Genomic DNA, 14,525 nt, shown 5'->3' with positions numbered 1-14,525 from the left:
TTTTCACAATCACGAACTGACCAATGCATACACATACACCTATCATACTGTTCTCAGAAAATTTGCACGCTTCTAGTAGAGCCCAATTTTTTATTTTACACCAAGTTTGAAACCTGCGATGTCTAGGCTTCGGGAAAAATCCACAGAAACCTTTGTGACTAATTTTAACCGATGTTGAAGTAATTATAAGTATTCAAAATATAGACTCCCCCGGACATTGTCAGTTTTGGGAATATCAATCAAAATAATCTGCGAAAATATAATAGTAAATTTTTGCTAATCTAGTGTGCATATCGTTAAAAGCATCTCAAGACCTTCTTGCGATTATTATAAAACATTCGATTAATTTCTCACAAATGTTATGGGTCCGATTGCAATTACTATCAAAGCACAGCAATCATGATACGTTTAAAATATTTGCACAAAAAATGGATATTCTGATTTCCTCACTAATCTCTAGCACTTCGGGCTATTGCGCAGGTGTATACCGAAGCAGTCGATTAGACGTCATTTCAAATTAGAGATTAGCGCGGCAGAACAGACACATGTGACTCAACACGACATGACAGACATGGTCTAGCCTAACCTATCCTAACCTAGTACAACACGATTGTTCGTAAGTGCGGAACAAACTGGCAATTGAACGGACCAGAATAGACTAAGAGCAACTCATAATACGGAGATAGTACGAATATCTAATTTGAAAACAATAAAATGGAGAGCAACTCATCGAAGGAAAACTACATCAAATTATGTAAAATGTAAGTATTGCCCACACGTTGAATTTGAGCTTTGTTTATTATTCATACACATTAGCTAAACGTTGAAGGTATTTAAGCAATAAGAATTCTTTTACAGATGCGATCACAATGTGCACAAATATCTGTGCCCCAGGTGTGGTATAGAATATTGTTCCGTCGTTTGTTACAAATCTGACAAACATTCGGAATGTTCAGAGAGCTTCTACAGAGGTTGTGTTGAGGAGGAATTAAAATTCAATGAAAAAGACCCGGAAACCAGGAGAAAGATGCTGGAAATTTTGCAGAGAATGCACGAGGAACACGCGAATGACATGGAAGACATGGAGGAGCTAGCGCACCAACAATTGGACTCTGACGACGATGACGAAGTAAGTCATAGCTTACTTTATTACCTGATTTGAATTTAATTTAAATTGCAACACATGTGGCTTCAAGTTTAACTGTGTTATTATAGACAAATTTTCCCCTAGGTGCCAGATTTGTCTGATCGTTTACGAAATATTGATTTGGATGACGCTGATTCTGTCTGGGCTGTTTTGACCGACGGTGAGAAACAAGAATTTGAAACTTTACTATGCAATGGTGAGATGGAGAAACTGTTACCTCCATGGAAGCCCTGGTGGTCTTACCGAGCAAACGCGAAACTAGTGGAAGATCTGAGTAAAACAAGCAAGGCATTTGATTACCAACAAAACTGCCCACGGATAAAAAATATCAAACACTATAATGAGATATCGGTAATTTGCTGTTTATATATACCAGTATAGCCTACAGTTATAGAATTCTTTCAAAACAAGCTTTCTGAGAACAAATTCATTTATTCTACTGAGTATCATTTAATATGCGTAACTATATTAAAATTTATTTCACTCTAACCATGTGTAAAATTGTTTGTTTAGAAAGTACCACCAGCTGAATGTGTGAAAAATAACGTATTGAACGTCCTGCACGCTTACGCTTTTACTGCTTTATATTTCAATGGTGACCATCACAATTTTCCTAGGGAAGCAATATCTATAATTACAGAACTTTCCAATAATCTCAGAGAAAATGAAGTTTTCATTAAAGCTGATCTAGCCATTGAATCTGTTTCCCAACAGGCAATGAATGTGAGTATCAATTTTTCGTTCTCATGTTTAGTTATAATGTAACTTAGCTAAATGTCATTGCTGAAATTACAGCTTTATTCCGACAATTTTCAAGTAACGGACGGTATGGTTTTGTCTTAGCAATGCATTTAAAATGTTTCCTTCACTACACGAAGTGTAATTTTGAGGAAATTGCTTTAACAGTTGAAAGGCATTATTGATATATGAGTGACATCCGATGCATTTTGCTTCTTCACATAAAAAAACAATATTTTTGTTGATACCCAGTGTCGTACGCTCGTCGCTGACACGGAAAACATATCGGCGACAAAGAATGCATGCACTTGCATTCTACAAGGACCTGAAGATTCAAACAAGTATTTCTATGTGAAAGCGGCCTTTTCTGACCTACACAAACTTTTTTCAAAGTGTACGGTGCCAAGCAAACGAAAGGACACTCCCAAATGCACCAGCAAGGAATTCTCCAAACGATTTCCTGATCATGGTGCAATTTCTGCAATGGAAATACCTCGAAATAAGTTGAAACTTTATTTGAAAAAAATCGAATACTATCTTTCTTGGGTTGAAACCTATGGCTCGAACCTGTACACGTAGGTTTAACATATGAGAATAAAACTATTTATATAATCCAAGTAACTATTGTTATCGACATAGTTCCTACATGGCATAATTGGCTGTTCTTGTAAGAAAAATTAAGTTTAAATTTTCTGCGGATAAAACAGTTATACCATACTAAAAATTCGAAGCATAACTACGCTAAATGATACCAGGATTAAAGTATGATTATTAATAAAACCAACAAATGAACACCTCGACGGTTTGTCTCCTATGGTCATGAAACAAAAAAATATATTGAGGCCGCTCTAGAATGCTACGAAATAGCGGATAAATGGCTTCAGGGTCGATAAATTGATTTAATCCTGTAGAGAATTCCATCCCAATAACATAGAATATCATAATGTTTGAAAGGACGCATGCGCTTGATCGCGATAAATACGTCTGTGAGATAATCAGGCGGCGTGGGATTCAGACGATCAGAGAGACCCGAGCAGGCAAGTTTTAATTAGAAGGAGATAGGCGCGCTTGTATGTCTGCTGCGCTGACTAGCGCTGACAGTTTCGCGCAAAATGGCAGCGGATGAGAAATTATTTTTCTCAAACACTGTTCAACATTTGGCGAGATCATTGGCAGCGATTAAACCTACACCGTGGGAAAAGGTGAGCTTCGAAAATTATTGACCGTAAATTTCATAGCTAGGCTGTAAATTAACTTAAAAATTGAAGGTGGAGTTAGGTTATCTTTCTTGTTCACCAACAAATCACTATGATTCGCTGTCGATTTTAAATGATACATTCCGATTATTATGTAACTTTTATTTATAGGTGTAACTTTTAAATGTTCGAGAATAATACATTTGTTAGCATGGGTAAACAACAGAAAATGTGTGGCTTATAACCTAATTTCTCTTAAATACCCATTCCTAATTATTAATCAATAATCGTGTAGGAAAATTAGTTTTTACTTTGATCTATCGATTTGTTATTTCTATTGTTGCTTTTTTTTTTATTCACATTGCTGCGCGCAGATAAACTTTCTCAACTAGGTATGCGCTCAATAAAATTCCATGCATAATATCTGTCACTGATTCGATAACCCACCATTTCCTGTGATTACGACTTGCAAATGTAGCGTAAACAACAATTTCTTGCACGTCACTCTCAGTTATACAACAATAGCTGCAAATCTTTAGTGACGTGAAGGATAATTACATGTAATTAAGTCTTACCATTTCGCAGTATCAAATAATTATTTGCTAACAAGTGTAAACCATGTAATTCTATTAGGAAAAATATTATTTTATTATATCTATTAGTTTTTTTCCAGAACCTGTTGAATGAATAATGAGTAAACATGCTGCCGACTCCCACATTAGATGGTTAATGAACCTTAATTAGCCCAAATTGAATCTATGCTAACTTTTCATGTTAATGCAGCTCTTTTCTCCTTGATGTCTTAATCTTTTCATGTTTTATTTCTCAAATGAATGTAAATGGCAGTGTATTCAAAAATGAAGTTCATATTACTACATGAAAAAATGGATGAATCATTTTGCTTCAAACAATTAAAGCTGAAATTGATTATTGCACTCTAGCATATTTTGTTTTCAGGTGAACAGATTATTCAAATTATGTCCACAAGAATCAGCACAAGGTGTTTACAGACTAGACCATCGCGGTCAAGATGCGGTCATTGCGCTGGGCATATATTTTTTAGAATCACATCTCCAGCACAGAGACAAAATTCTACCATATTTACTGAAGCTACTAAAAGGTCTTTCAAAGGCAGTATGGCTTGCTGAAGTGAGAAGTACTCCTAATGATAGGATTCCAATCGCTGAGCGATTCAGCTTTTGTCTGAATACACTGCTTAGCGATATAGCTACCAAATGTGAACCAGTAAGGGAAGAGATCATAACAACTCAAGTTGAGATCCTAGGTGTTTTGACAAACTTGATAAGAGGCTGCAAAGATCAAGATGGCAATCGGAGTATGCAAGCAAAACGTGAGTTTAACTATGCTCAGCTTCATCATTGAAGCAAACACTTTATTTACTTTTTTCATGATATAAATTAACCATTTCAATTTCCTTATCAGTGTCCCTCTGCAAGTGTCTGGTGCCCATATTGATTGGACTCGCCCGTTCAATGGGACGTTTTTGCAGTTCGGATCCGCCACTACTAAGTCGTATTTTTCCGCGTCCAGAGCCTCTTATTCCACCACCTCAGAGTTTCACTGAAAAATCTCCACTGAACAAAAAGAAAAGTTTCAACAATTTTCGCTCCATAATTCCACGCTCATTGAGCGGAAATTTGAATCCACATACGTTAGAAATATTACAGTTAACAGATGTTGTGGATTACGCATCGACAACCAAAAGGCCATCGCTGCAGTCTTATTCATCAGTTCCTTACGATGCAACAACATACTTTTTCAGCAAATATGGCTCTAGTTTCAATCAGTTCCCGCAAATGCGGTTCACTGAAAGCCCAGAGAAACGAGCTACTCTCCAACTCAGCATTGTTCACTTGCAAAGTGTCCTAGCTTTAGCAAAAAAATTACTTACTAAAGATGTGCTCACGTTCCTTGATGAGGAAGCTCAACAGATTTATAACTCTGGACAAGTCTTGGTATTTCCATACAAGACATTCAGCGAAACAATGAATCTAGTGATGGTAACACTACTCAGAGAATTATTGCAAAATCAAAGAGACTTACCAACACCATTCACGAGAGATGTCCAAGAATTTGTTAAAGGCTTGTTTTTATCTGGTCAAACAGAACTACAATCCAGGAATCATGATGCAAGTGAGAGAGAAGATATGGACACAAATTTTCAAACAGTCAATAAATTCAAAGTAAATGTTATGGCAAATTCAGCTTGTGTGGATCTCTTGGTTTGGGCTATAGGCGATGAAACTGGTAAGTTCATTTTTGAACATATGAAGGTACACAAATAACTTCAACATAGAATATCTCTTCAAATTTATAATCCGCTACCGAGTACATCATTTTATTTTTATTCTTTTATTATTCCGATTAAAATATGTGATTGATACAAATATTTTCTGAAATTAAATAAAAAGTTTTTGTGAAGAAGTATTCATTGAAATAATGAAGTTTGATTAGCTTTCGATATGTTTCCAGCAAATGAGGAGTATGATTTATCTGCATTGTATGCAGATATAAGTTCTATGCTGATCGGCGAGGGTATTTCAGTTCCCTTGTGTTCCGTTTTGAATTATTCCTAAACTAACAATCTGTTGTATTCTGTATCCATGATTTAAGGCAGATTTAAATCATGTATTTCTCAGAAGCAAGCATTTACTGATCATCCAAAATCTTGTGCATAAAAAATTGGTCAGGAAAAATATAAGACTTTAATTCTGAACATCAGGTGTCTGTATGCAGTTATACAGAATACAACTCTACTCATCTTTGTGCAATAGTGTAGAAGAATTAATCGATGCTGCTGTCTTGAATTGATCATAAAGACTCACAGTTACTGTTGACTGGAAAGCTTTGTCAGAGCTTTACAATGATAGCTTTGCCTTAGCAGATTTCACTGTCTTAGACAGTTCTTGCCACTTTCTTTATCAACAATCCTTATATCATGGAATTGTAGTATTGCCACATAATTATTTTGTATAGTTTACTTTGTTTGCAGTATCTTTCATCTGTCTGCCGGGAATACTATAAATTTTCATGATAAAATAAAACAAATTAATGTCACGATAAGATCCAATTCTGTTTCTTTGCATCTCTACAGTTAGAGGCCTGTATAATTAGCATGGTGTACAGTTATTTGAAATTCTACAAATGATAATGGCAACTGCTGGAGTAGTAAAATCTGATTTATTATGGGAATAATCAAACTTCTTGTTTGAAAAAAGTAATATAGATAAACAAGAACTATATTTTACAATTAGGATGATTAAAAATTTTCTGGTTTTCAGGAGCTGATAGTCTCTGTGGAAGGCTAACCGAGAAAATAAACTCCAACCACGGTCACAAATTAGTTCTGGCTCATATGCCCTTGCTCATGGTTTGCCTTGAAGGTTTGGGAAAATTAGCTCAGAAATTTCCAAATATAGCAACGACCTCGATTTACTGTCTACGCGACTTTTTGGTTACACCATCCCCTATTCTATCAAAACTTCATCGCCAACACAACGACAAACATGGAAAAGATCATCAATTCAAAGTTACAAGTACTTTAAATCTCTTAATTCATATATACAAGTATTATTTAGATGGCAAATGCTTGAAGCTTGAAGGTATCTCAATTTCTCTTGGAACTTTGGAACTCTGTCAAGTTTTCTCTCTCCACTATTTTCCATATTACATGCAGTGTTAGAATTCAAGATAAAGTTTTACTTTTAAGCTGCGAGCATTCCGTTGTATTATTTTTTTTATTGAAATAGATATTATCACGTGATATTTGGTTTTAGTTCAGGGAAAGGAAATGAAGACAGTGGATACTAAGCAAACAGCTTCACAGACGCAAAGTGCTTTTGAAAAACTGAGAGATGCTGCGATTGAAAATTTGTGCATTGCCTTGGAAGCAGCTCACTCGGTCGATCCATTTTGTGTTCCTGCTTTGGTGGCAAGTGTTTCCAACAGACTATTCACAGCAGAGAAGAGTGACAGGTATAAATACTATCTATTAAGTATGTATAAAGCTGAATATATCGTTTAATTTTATGAAACATAAGTTGACCATTCTGTTTTTTTCGATTAGTGAAACTTCTCTCATTTCGACCAACATCGTTATCATGTTGGGACACGTAGCAGTGGCACTGAAAGATACGCCAAAAACAACTGATACAATCCTGCAATTCTTTCAACAACGATTTTGCCGAGTACCGAGCGCCCTGGATATTTTGATTGTAGATCAACTAGGATGCATGATCATCTCTAAATGTGAACCCCAGGTTTACGAAGAAATAATGAGGATGTTTACTACAATTACCGTTGAATCGGGGAGTGCTGCTTACACTACAAATGATGAGCGAAAACAGTATAGACACGTTTCTGGTGCCGTGATAAATGCATTGGCTAATATTGCTGCAAATCTTAAAGGAGAATCAGAATTGAATGATTTGTTAGTTCGATTGCTCGAATTATTTGTACAGCTTGGCTTGGAAGGAAAGCGGGCTAGTGATAAAGCACCTAATCCACAGAAAGCTTCGAGCAGTGCTGGTAACTTAGGTGTATTAATTCCAGTAATTGCAGTGCTTATGCGGCGGTTACCTCCAATAAGACTCCCTAAGCCCAGATTATTGAAGTTGTTCAAAGATTTTTGGTTATACTGTGTCGTAATGGGATTTACGGCAGCAGACTCGGGGCTATGGCCATTAGAGTGGTACGAGGGCGTGAAAGAAATTGCAGTTAAATCCCCATACCTAATTTCTCAGACTTCAGCCCGCTTGGAAATGCGTGAATTGCAATACACATCTGCTGTTAGAAACGATAGCGTGTCTCTCAATGAACTACAGGAATTGAAGTCACAGATACTCAAGATGCTAAATAGATCAAGTGACATCACAACATATGTGAATAAGTTACAATTTGCCCAGTGTACGTATCTATTATCAGTTTATTGGCTAGAAACCTTGAGGGTGACATACAGCCCGGAGCCAAGCTTGCAACCGATGCTAGAATACCTGAGTGACACTGCTCTCCAAAAGGATAAAAGTGGAATGTGGCAGTGCATTTGCTGCGTCAGTGATTCAGTGTTTATGAAATTCAAAGAAGTTATGCAGCATAAGCCAAAAGATGAACATAGGGAAAAGGAATTGGAAAGTCATGCTCAATTCCTGTTGGTCAATTTTAATCACATACATAAACAAATCAGAAGGGTTGCCGATAAATATCTCAGCACTCTGGTCGATGCCTTTCCACATTTATTATGGAATTGTAGAGTTCTTTGGAGTATGTTGGATATTTTACAAATTCTTTCATTTTCACTCCAACTTGATCCAAACGAGGAAACACCAACTCTAAAAATACCCAGCACACCGTACAGCATTCAATTGATGGATACTCGTGAAGCAAGAGAAGTGAGTAGATAGAACAGTAATTATGGTTTTCAAGCAGAACTATTTTTGGGTGATTTAGACCAAATATATTACTTTGAAAGAATATTTCATCAATTTCTTACTACAGTTATTCCAACAGTCGTAGAATTTGAAAGTTACTTTATTTATATTTACATATCTCCTTTTGTACTTGAGAATTTAAAATACTTGAGAATACAATTATTACTTATTCCAGAGTATAGTGAAAGATTTTGCTGCGAGGTGTAAAGGTATTGTTCAAGAAGCTATGAAGTGGGCACCTCATGCGACCAGGTCGCACTTACAGGAGTATATTAATCATATACCATCATCCGGAATGTGGCATCATGCTGGATTAGCATTAGCTACTGATTCGGTCTTGGAGTTTACAGACCTCACCATCTACACAGCTCCAATTAATGTATGTGTACTTAAAACCTCAATACTCATTGATCCCTGTGTGTAGTTTTCGAGTCATAAGTTGTATATCAATGGTAAATTACATGGCCCAAATCAGGATACTATGAAATTTTTCTCAAGTATTTCAAGTATTGCTGTTTTGTGTGATTTTCTCTGTTGTGAATAAGAAAAATACCAGGCATACGAATTGAACATGAGAAAACTTCATTCTGAGTGCATTTAAAAATTCGATAGTCAGATCTGAGGTTCCTTTGCTACTTTATTACAAAGCCTTTGCTTCAATTGCCATTGTGTAAAATCATATTAAAATTTAAGTTGAGTAAGTGTCATTACACATGTTATGAAATTTTGCAATAAACACAGTATTATACTTTCAATAAACATACTTGGAGTTACTGGTAACTACAAAATTTTTGTTTTCGTTGTTACAGACGAATTCGTTGGATAAAAAACCAAAATACGTTAAGGGGAATAGTTCAAAACTAGTCTCTATGATGTCAATGCGATCACGTTATGCAGGTGAAGTTTCTGGAATGTTAGCACTTGATCAAGATGAATCCCCATCATCGGAACTGATAACCTTCAATATGACCCAGAATAATAAAGTTATCAGCAAGTTAATCTCATCAGTCTGGAGGGCTTGCAGAAACAGAAGCGATTCTCAGCACAGGGTTGCCCTCTGGCGTGCAACTGCTCTGTTGATTTGTACACCTGGGATTCATAGGACATTGCTGCACACAGTAGCATGTTCGCAAATTGAATTATTCACCGACGATGCTATGACAACAGCAGTTGAATGTTGGCAATGGATACTAACGGCACGACCAGACTTGAAATTGAGATTTTTACAAGAAATGTTAGCGGCTTGGCAATACACTGTGGACAAAAAAATGGGTGTATTCTCTTTGGAACAAGAAGAAGTCAGTCCCCTGGCCGTTTACGAGGGCTGTCAGCTAGAACCGAATTTACCCTATGTAAAGCCTCATGATATCTGGGTGACATTCATAGCAGAACTAATCGAAACCGCAAAGTATTGTTGTCAGGAAACAATCGAAATGATTGCAATGCTAATCCATAGATCTTTACCAATGGCTGTAGGAACATTGGAAGATCACTTGAATAGACATGTCGCTGCTGTTGGAGTTCGTTTCAAGCTATTGTCCTGTGGTTTGCTGCTTCTGCAGGGAGATATTCTTCCGAAATCATTGAGCAAGAATGTCCTTAGAGAGAGAATATACTGCAATTGTTTAGATTATTTTTGCCGGGCTCCGCAAACACCAACTCAAGGTACAGGTCAACTCAGCGAAGACATAACAACGTTAATACGATTTTGGCAAATAATGCACAGTGACAAGAAATACTTGACTGCAAATGGAGTCGGTGATTTTGATCTCTATGGACCTCATAACAACTTGACTTCAACATTACAATCCGACATAAGAGCCTCTACAACAAGCAGCGAATTAACAAGACCTGTTACAGGGTGGATAAATACAGTGCCTTTGTCAGCTAGTACAAATACTTTGAGTAAGAGAAGCTCTCGTAGTAAAAGAATTGTTAATGCTGACGTCTTTGTTAAAGATTACATAAAGAAACGTAATCTTATACTAGAGCTACTGGCTGTTGAGATAGAACTATTATTAGTCTGGAGAAATCCTGGAGGCAGACAAGATTTGGCAATGGCTGGTGAAAATCATATCGCTGAGTGGAGAGCTAAAGCAACGAACGAAAAAACATGGAGAGATTACACTAGGCTTGCCTGGGAGATCAGTCCTGTTTTGGCTGTGTTTCTACCAGTCAGACTGAAGAACTCGGATAGTATCGTAAGCGAAGTATCGCGTCAAGTGAGATTGAACCCAATATTAGTGGCGCACATTCCTGAAGCTCTTCAGTATTTAGTTACCACTGACATGCTACTAAACGACGCACCTGAAGTGAGTATATTACTAGTATTAACTGGGTACATAGTTGCAAGGAGCAAGCTTTGATAAGACTTGAAAACTTAGGGCAATCGGTCAACAAAATGCAAAACAAAGAAAAGAACAGACTTCTAACATTCACTGATTCGAAATTATTGCCGTTTCAGCTGGTGTACATGTTAACTTGGGCCCGAGTTTCTCCTATTCAAGCATTGGCTTACTTTTCACGCCAATTTCCACATCATCCAATTTCCGCCCAGTATGCGGTAAGAGTATTGAGCAGTTATCCGGCCGATGCTGTTCTATTTTATATCCCACAACTCGTGCAGGCTGTCCGGCACGATGCTATGGGTTATGTAATAGAGTTTATTAAGGCCATTGCTAAAAGATCACAGGTATGCAAAACGTGATACTAATTACACTGTCAAAGAACGTTATGTAACGAAGCTTGATAGCAGATAAAGTTATAAATAAATTTTTAGGTGGTGGGTCATCAATTGATTTGGAACATGCACACAAATATGTATATGGACGAAGACAAACAATTAAAGGATCCAGTGCTCTACGACATTCTAGATTCTCTGATCAAAAGCATTCTCAGTGCTCTGTCTGGTCCTGCTAAACAATTTTATGACAGGGAGTTCGACTTCTTTGGTAAAATCACAAGTATTTCTGGTGAAATAAGACCATACCCAAAGGGTCCGGAGCGGAAGCAAGCCTGCTTACAGGCTTTGAGTAAAATAAAGGTGCAGCCAGGGTGTTATTTGCCATCTAATCCTGAAGCTGTGGTCTTAGATATTGATTACAACAGTGGAACACCTATGCAGAGGTAAGTTGACGAATTTTTTAGATATCAATTTATTTACGTAACACATTCAAATGGATTGAATAGGCTTTCTTGTTAATTACTTACAAATGATTACCAAGTATTAGTGAGGATATCTGTGTAATTGTGTACAAATTTCAGTGCTGCTAAGGCTCCATTCCTTGCAAGATTTAAAGTGCAAAGGTACGGTATCAATGACTTGGAGCATATAGCGATGGCTGTCTCTACGAATTCTAGACTTGAAAATGGAAGAGACCATCATAATATGGGTGTGGAAATGTGGCAAGCAGCAATATTCAAAGTAGGTGATGATGTAAGACAAGATATGCTGGCGCTTCAAGTGATTGGAATCTTTAAGAATATTTTTCAACTTGTTGGTCTCGATTTATATCTCTTTCCATACAGAGTTGTAGCTACAGCACCAGGGGTAAGCATTTTTCACAAAAATAGATGCTTGCATTCATGTATGCATTATTTTTTACATCTTTTGTTTCTAACTTCTGCATAGAGAATATCCAAGACTGAGCTGCATGTGTAAAGATTTGAAAATAATATAATACTTTTCACTGCTTGCCATGTTCAATAATTTATTCAAAATAATTTTTCAGTGCGGCGTAATAGAATGTGTACCACATGCAAAATCCCGAGACCAACTTGGACGACAAACAGATATTACCATGTACGAGTACTTTATCACCAAGTATGGAGATGAGCAAAGTAAAGACTTTCAATGTGCAAGAAGAAATTTCATCAAATCTATGGCAGCCTACAGTGTGATCACGTACTTATTACAAATCAAAGACAGACATAACGGGAATATTATGCTGGATGATGAAGGGCATATTATTCACATAGACTTTGGATTTATGTTCGAATCATCTCCAGGAGGAAATCTCGGATTTGAGCCAGACATAAAACTTACTGATGAAATGGTTTATGTTATGGGTGGGAAAATGGAAGCAGCACCGTTCAGATGGTTTATGGAACTGTGTGTTCAGGCATATTTAGCAGTCCGGTCAGTATATATAATGGAAATATAGAATTTTACTCACTCACTCACTGACGTTTTAGCTATCCTTGCATTTGAACATTTTTTTCTTACAGGCCATATCAGGAAGCAATTATTTCGCTTGTTTCACTGATGCTGGATACGGGATTACCGTGCTTCCGTGGTCAAACAATAAAGCTACTACGTTCTCGATTTGCTCCATCAGCCACAGATCGTGAGGCAGCTGCATTCATGCTGAATGTCATTAGGAGCAGTTTCCTTAATTTCCGAACTAAAACGTATGACATGATACAATATTACCAAAATCAAATACCATACTAAGTTACCTGGTAAGTGTAAGGCCAACTTAATTACAGTATTGTAAGACAGTATAAAAGAAAAAAACTTGAGTAGCTACTTATATGATTTCTCCTGAAAGTGGAAATATACCTTAAAGCCACCTACCGTCTGAAATCGAAATATATGTATAAGTGTTAGATGCTAATATTTTTTAAGAACTGGTCGTACTTACTGAAATTCTCCTGTAACTGGTTTTAGTAAAATAGCTGAATGGTCTTGCAATACTACAAAGTCAAAGGATCTGTGTAATACCGCTTTTGTAATTGGAGGCTAGTGAATACCACTATTATTTTCGTAAAAATCATTTTTTACCGTTCATGTTGAATTAATGAAACACGGCTAAAATTCTTTATGGAATACAAATTGTTAATAATAAACATTACTTTAAATACACCAGTTCTTCAACAATATCACTTTTTGTGGTATATTCTGTTTCAGTATGAAAATTGTGCGAAATTATTTAGTAAGTCAGTTAAAAACTGTTCATTTCGTCTCTCGAACAAACGACGTATACAAAGATTAAAGAAAGAACTTGTGACTATTCCTTGTTCTTCGTCAGATATATGCCTCCGCGTAAGTAATCACCTTTATGCAGTCAAGCATTTTACCAAGACTGTGAAACATTGTATATTGGTTCACACATAATATATTTCTATATTGATAGAGATGATGTTTATATATTCCAATTATACTGCACGCACCAACGAAGAAGATTCCAGTCTCTGGTCAGTTATTCGGTATTCCTTAGATTTCGCTTTTGAACTGTGGCTTGCAGCCTTCCAAAGTAATATACAGCCATACAGAATTGAATCTTCAAAATATCATTGTAAAATAAGGATATTACATTTTAGGTATTCATTGTTCTAAAGGATATTACTATATTACTGTTATCACTGTTGAATGAAATGATATTACCAATATTTATCATGTTAACGAGAACTGTGTACATTCCATTGATTTATTTATTAATTTACACTTAGGAATTGTTACTATGCAATAAAGTAATAAAGATACTATTTATGCGCAACTCTTGTCAGTCTATTTTGGCATAAGAGCTGCGATAATTATAAATTTTTATCATTTTAACGATGAACTGAACAGACGATGTTAGGATCATGTACAGAATTAAATAAGCACAATTTAATTTATTTTGATTTAAAATCTCGGATATCTTGAATTTGTTATGAATCTCGGGCAGATTCTTTAATCTTTCACCTTGCTTGACACGGTAATATATTTATTCTCTTCTGTTCATGGTCCTTATTATTTACTAACAAATAATGTTCTTATGATTTAATATATTACGATTTTTGTGAGTAATTGTTATATGTACATACTAAGAAATGGAAATTAAAAAGGTATATATATGTATATACTTTATATGTATATTCCATATCTCTTCGGAAATGTCAGAATTCATTGCTCAAAGAACATACACTAACGGTAACGATGAATGCTAAATCAGTGGTGCTATAAATGAAATGCAAAATGAACTTGAAATCAGTACATTTAATTGAAGTCATGAA

At 36.1% G+C, this 14,525-nt stretch overlaps 2 protein-coding genes across 4 annotated transcripts; both read left to right on the top strand.

Moving 5' to 3' along the window:
• The first annotated feature begins 533 nt into the window (after positions 1 to 533).
• On the top strand, positions 534 to 2,502 carry LOC107224101 (zinc finger HIT domain-containing protein 2). Of its 2 annotated transcripts, none has more exons than XM_015664033.2 (5): positions 534 to 761; positions 859 to 1,129; positions 1,232 to 1,498; positions 1,661 to 1,870; positions 2,138 to 2,502. In XM_015664033.2, the coding sequence occupies exons 1-5, from the start codon at positions 715 to 717 to the stop codon at positions 2,462 to 2,464; spliced, it is 1,122 nt and encodes a 373-aa protein (XP_015519519.1). In that variant the 5' UTR covers positions 534 to 714; the 3' UTR covers positions 2,465 to 2,502. The 2 variants fall into 2 exon arrangements, with proteins under 2 accessions (XP_015519519.1, XP_046589976.1); XM_046734020.1 differs by having other exon boundaries at positions 839 to 1,129.
• A 389-nt stretch (positions 2,503 to 2,891) lies between these two features.
• LOC107224191 (phosphatidylinositol 4-kinase alpha) lies at positions 2,892 to 14,385 on the top strand. Of its 2 annotated transcripts, none has more exons than XM_046734016.1 (13): positions 2,892 to 3,087; positions 4,039 to 4,432; positions 4,525 to 5,349; positions 6,384 to 6,632; positions 6,879 to 7,077; positions 7,169 to 8,489; positions 8,704 to 8,907; positions 9,338 to 10,840; positions 10,993 to 11,220; positions 11,308 to 11,654; positions 11,793 to 12,078; positions 12,260 to 12,666; positions 12,756 to 14,385. In XM_046734016.1, exons 1-13 carry the CDS (start codon positions 2,998 to 3,000, stop codon positions 12,979 to 12,981), a joined length of 6,279 nt encoding a protein of 2,092 aa, XP_046589972.1. In that variant the 5' UTR covers positions 2,892 to 2,997; the 3' UTR covers positions 12,982 to 14,385. The 2 variants fall into 2 exon arrangements, with proteins under 2 accessions (XP_046589972.1, XP_015519648.1); XM_015664162.2 differs by having other exon boundaries at positions 6,384 to 6,638.
• Positions 14,386 to 14,525: the final 140 nt, after the last annotated feature.

This window comes from Neodiprion lecontei, chromosome 3, assembly GCF_021901455.1.
Source record: "Neodiprion lecontei isolate iyNeoLeco1 chromosome 3, iyNeoLeco1.1, whole genome shotgun sequence".
In the NCBI taxonomy this organism is placed as follows: Eukaryota; Metazoa; Arthropoda; class Insecta; order Hymenoptera; family Diprionidae; genus Neodiprion; species Neodiprion lecontei.
The sequence above is the reverse complement of the archived record's forward strand: the minus strand, read 5'-3'. Positions and strand labels throughout refer to the sequence as shown.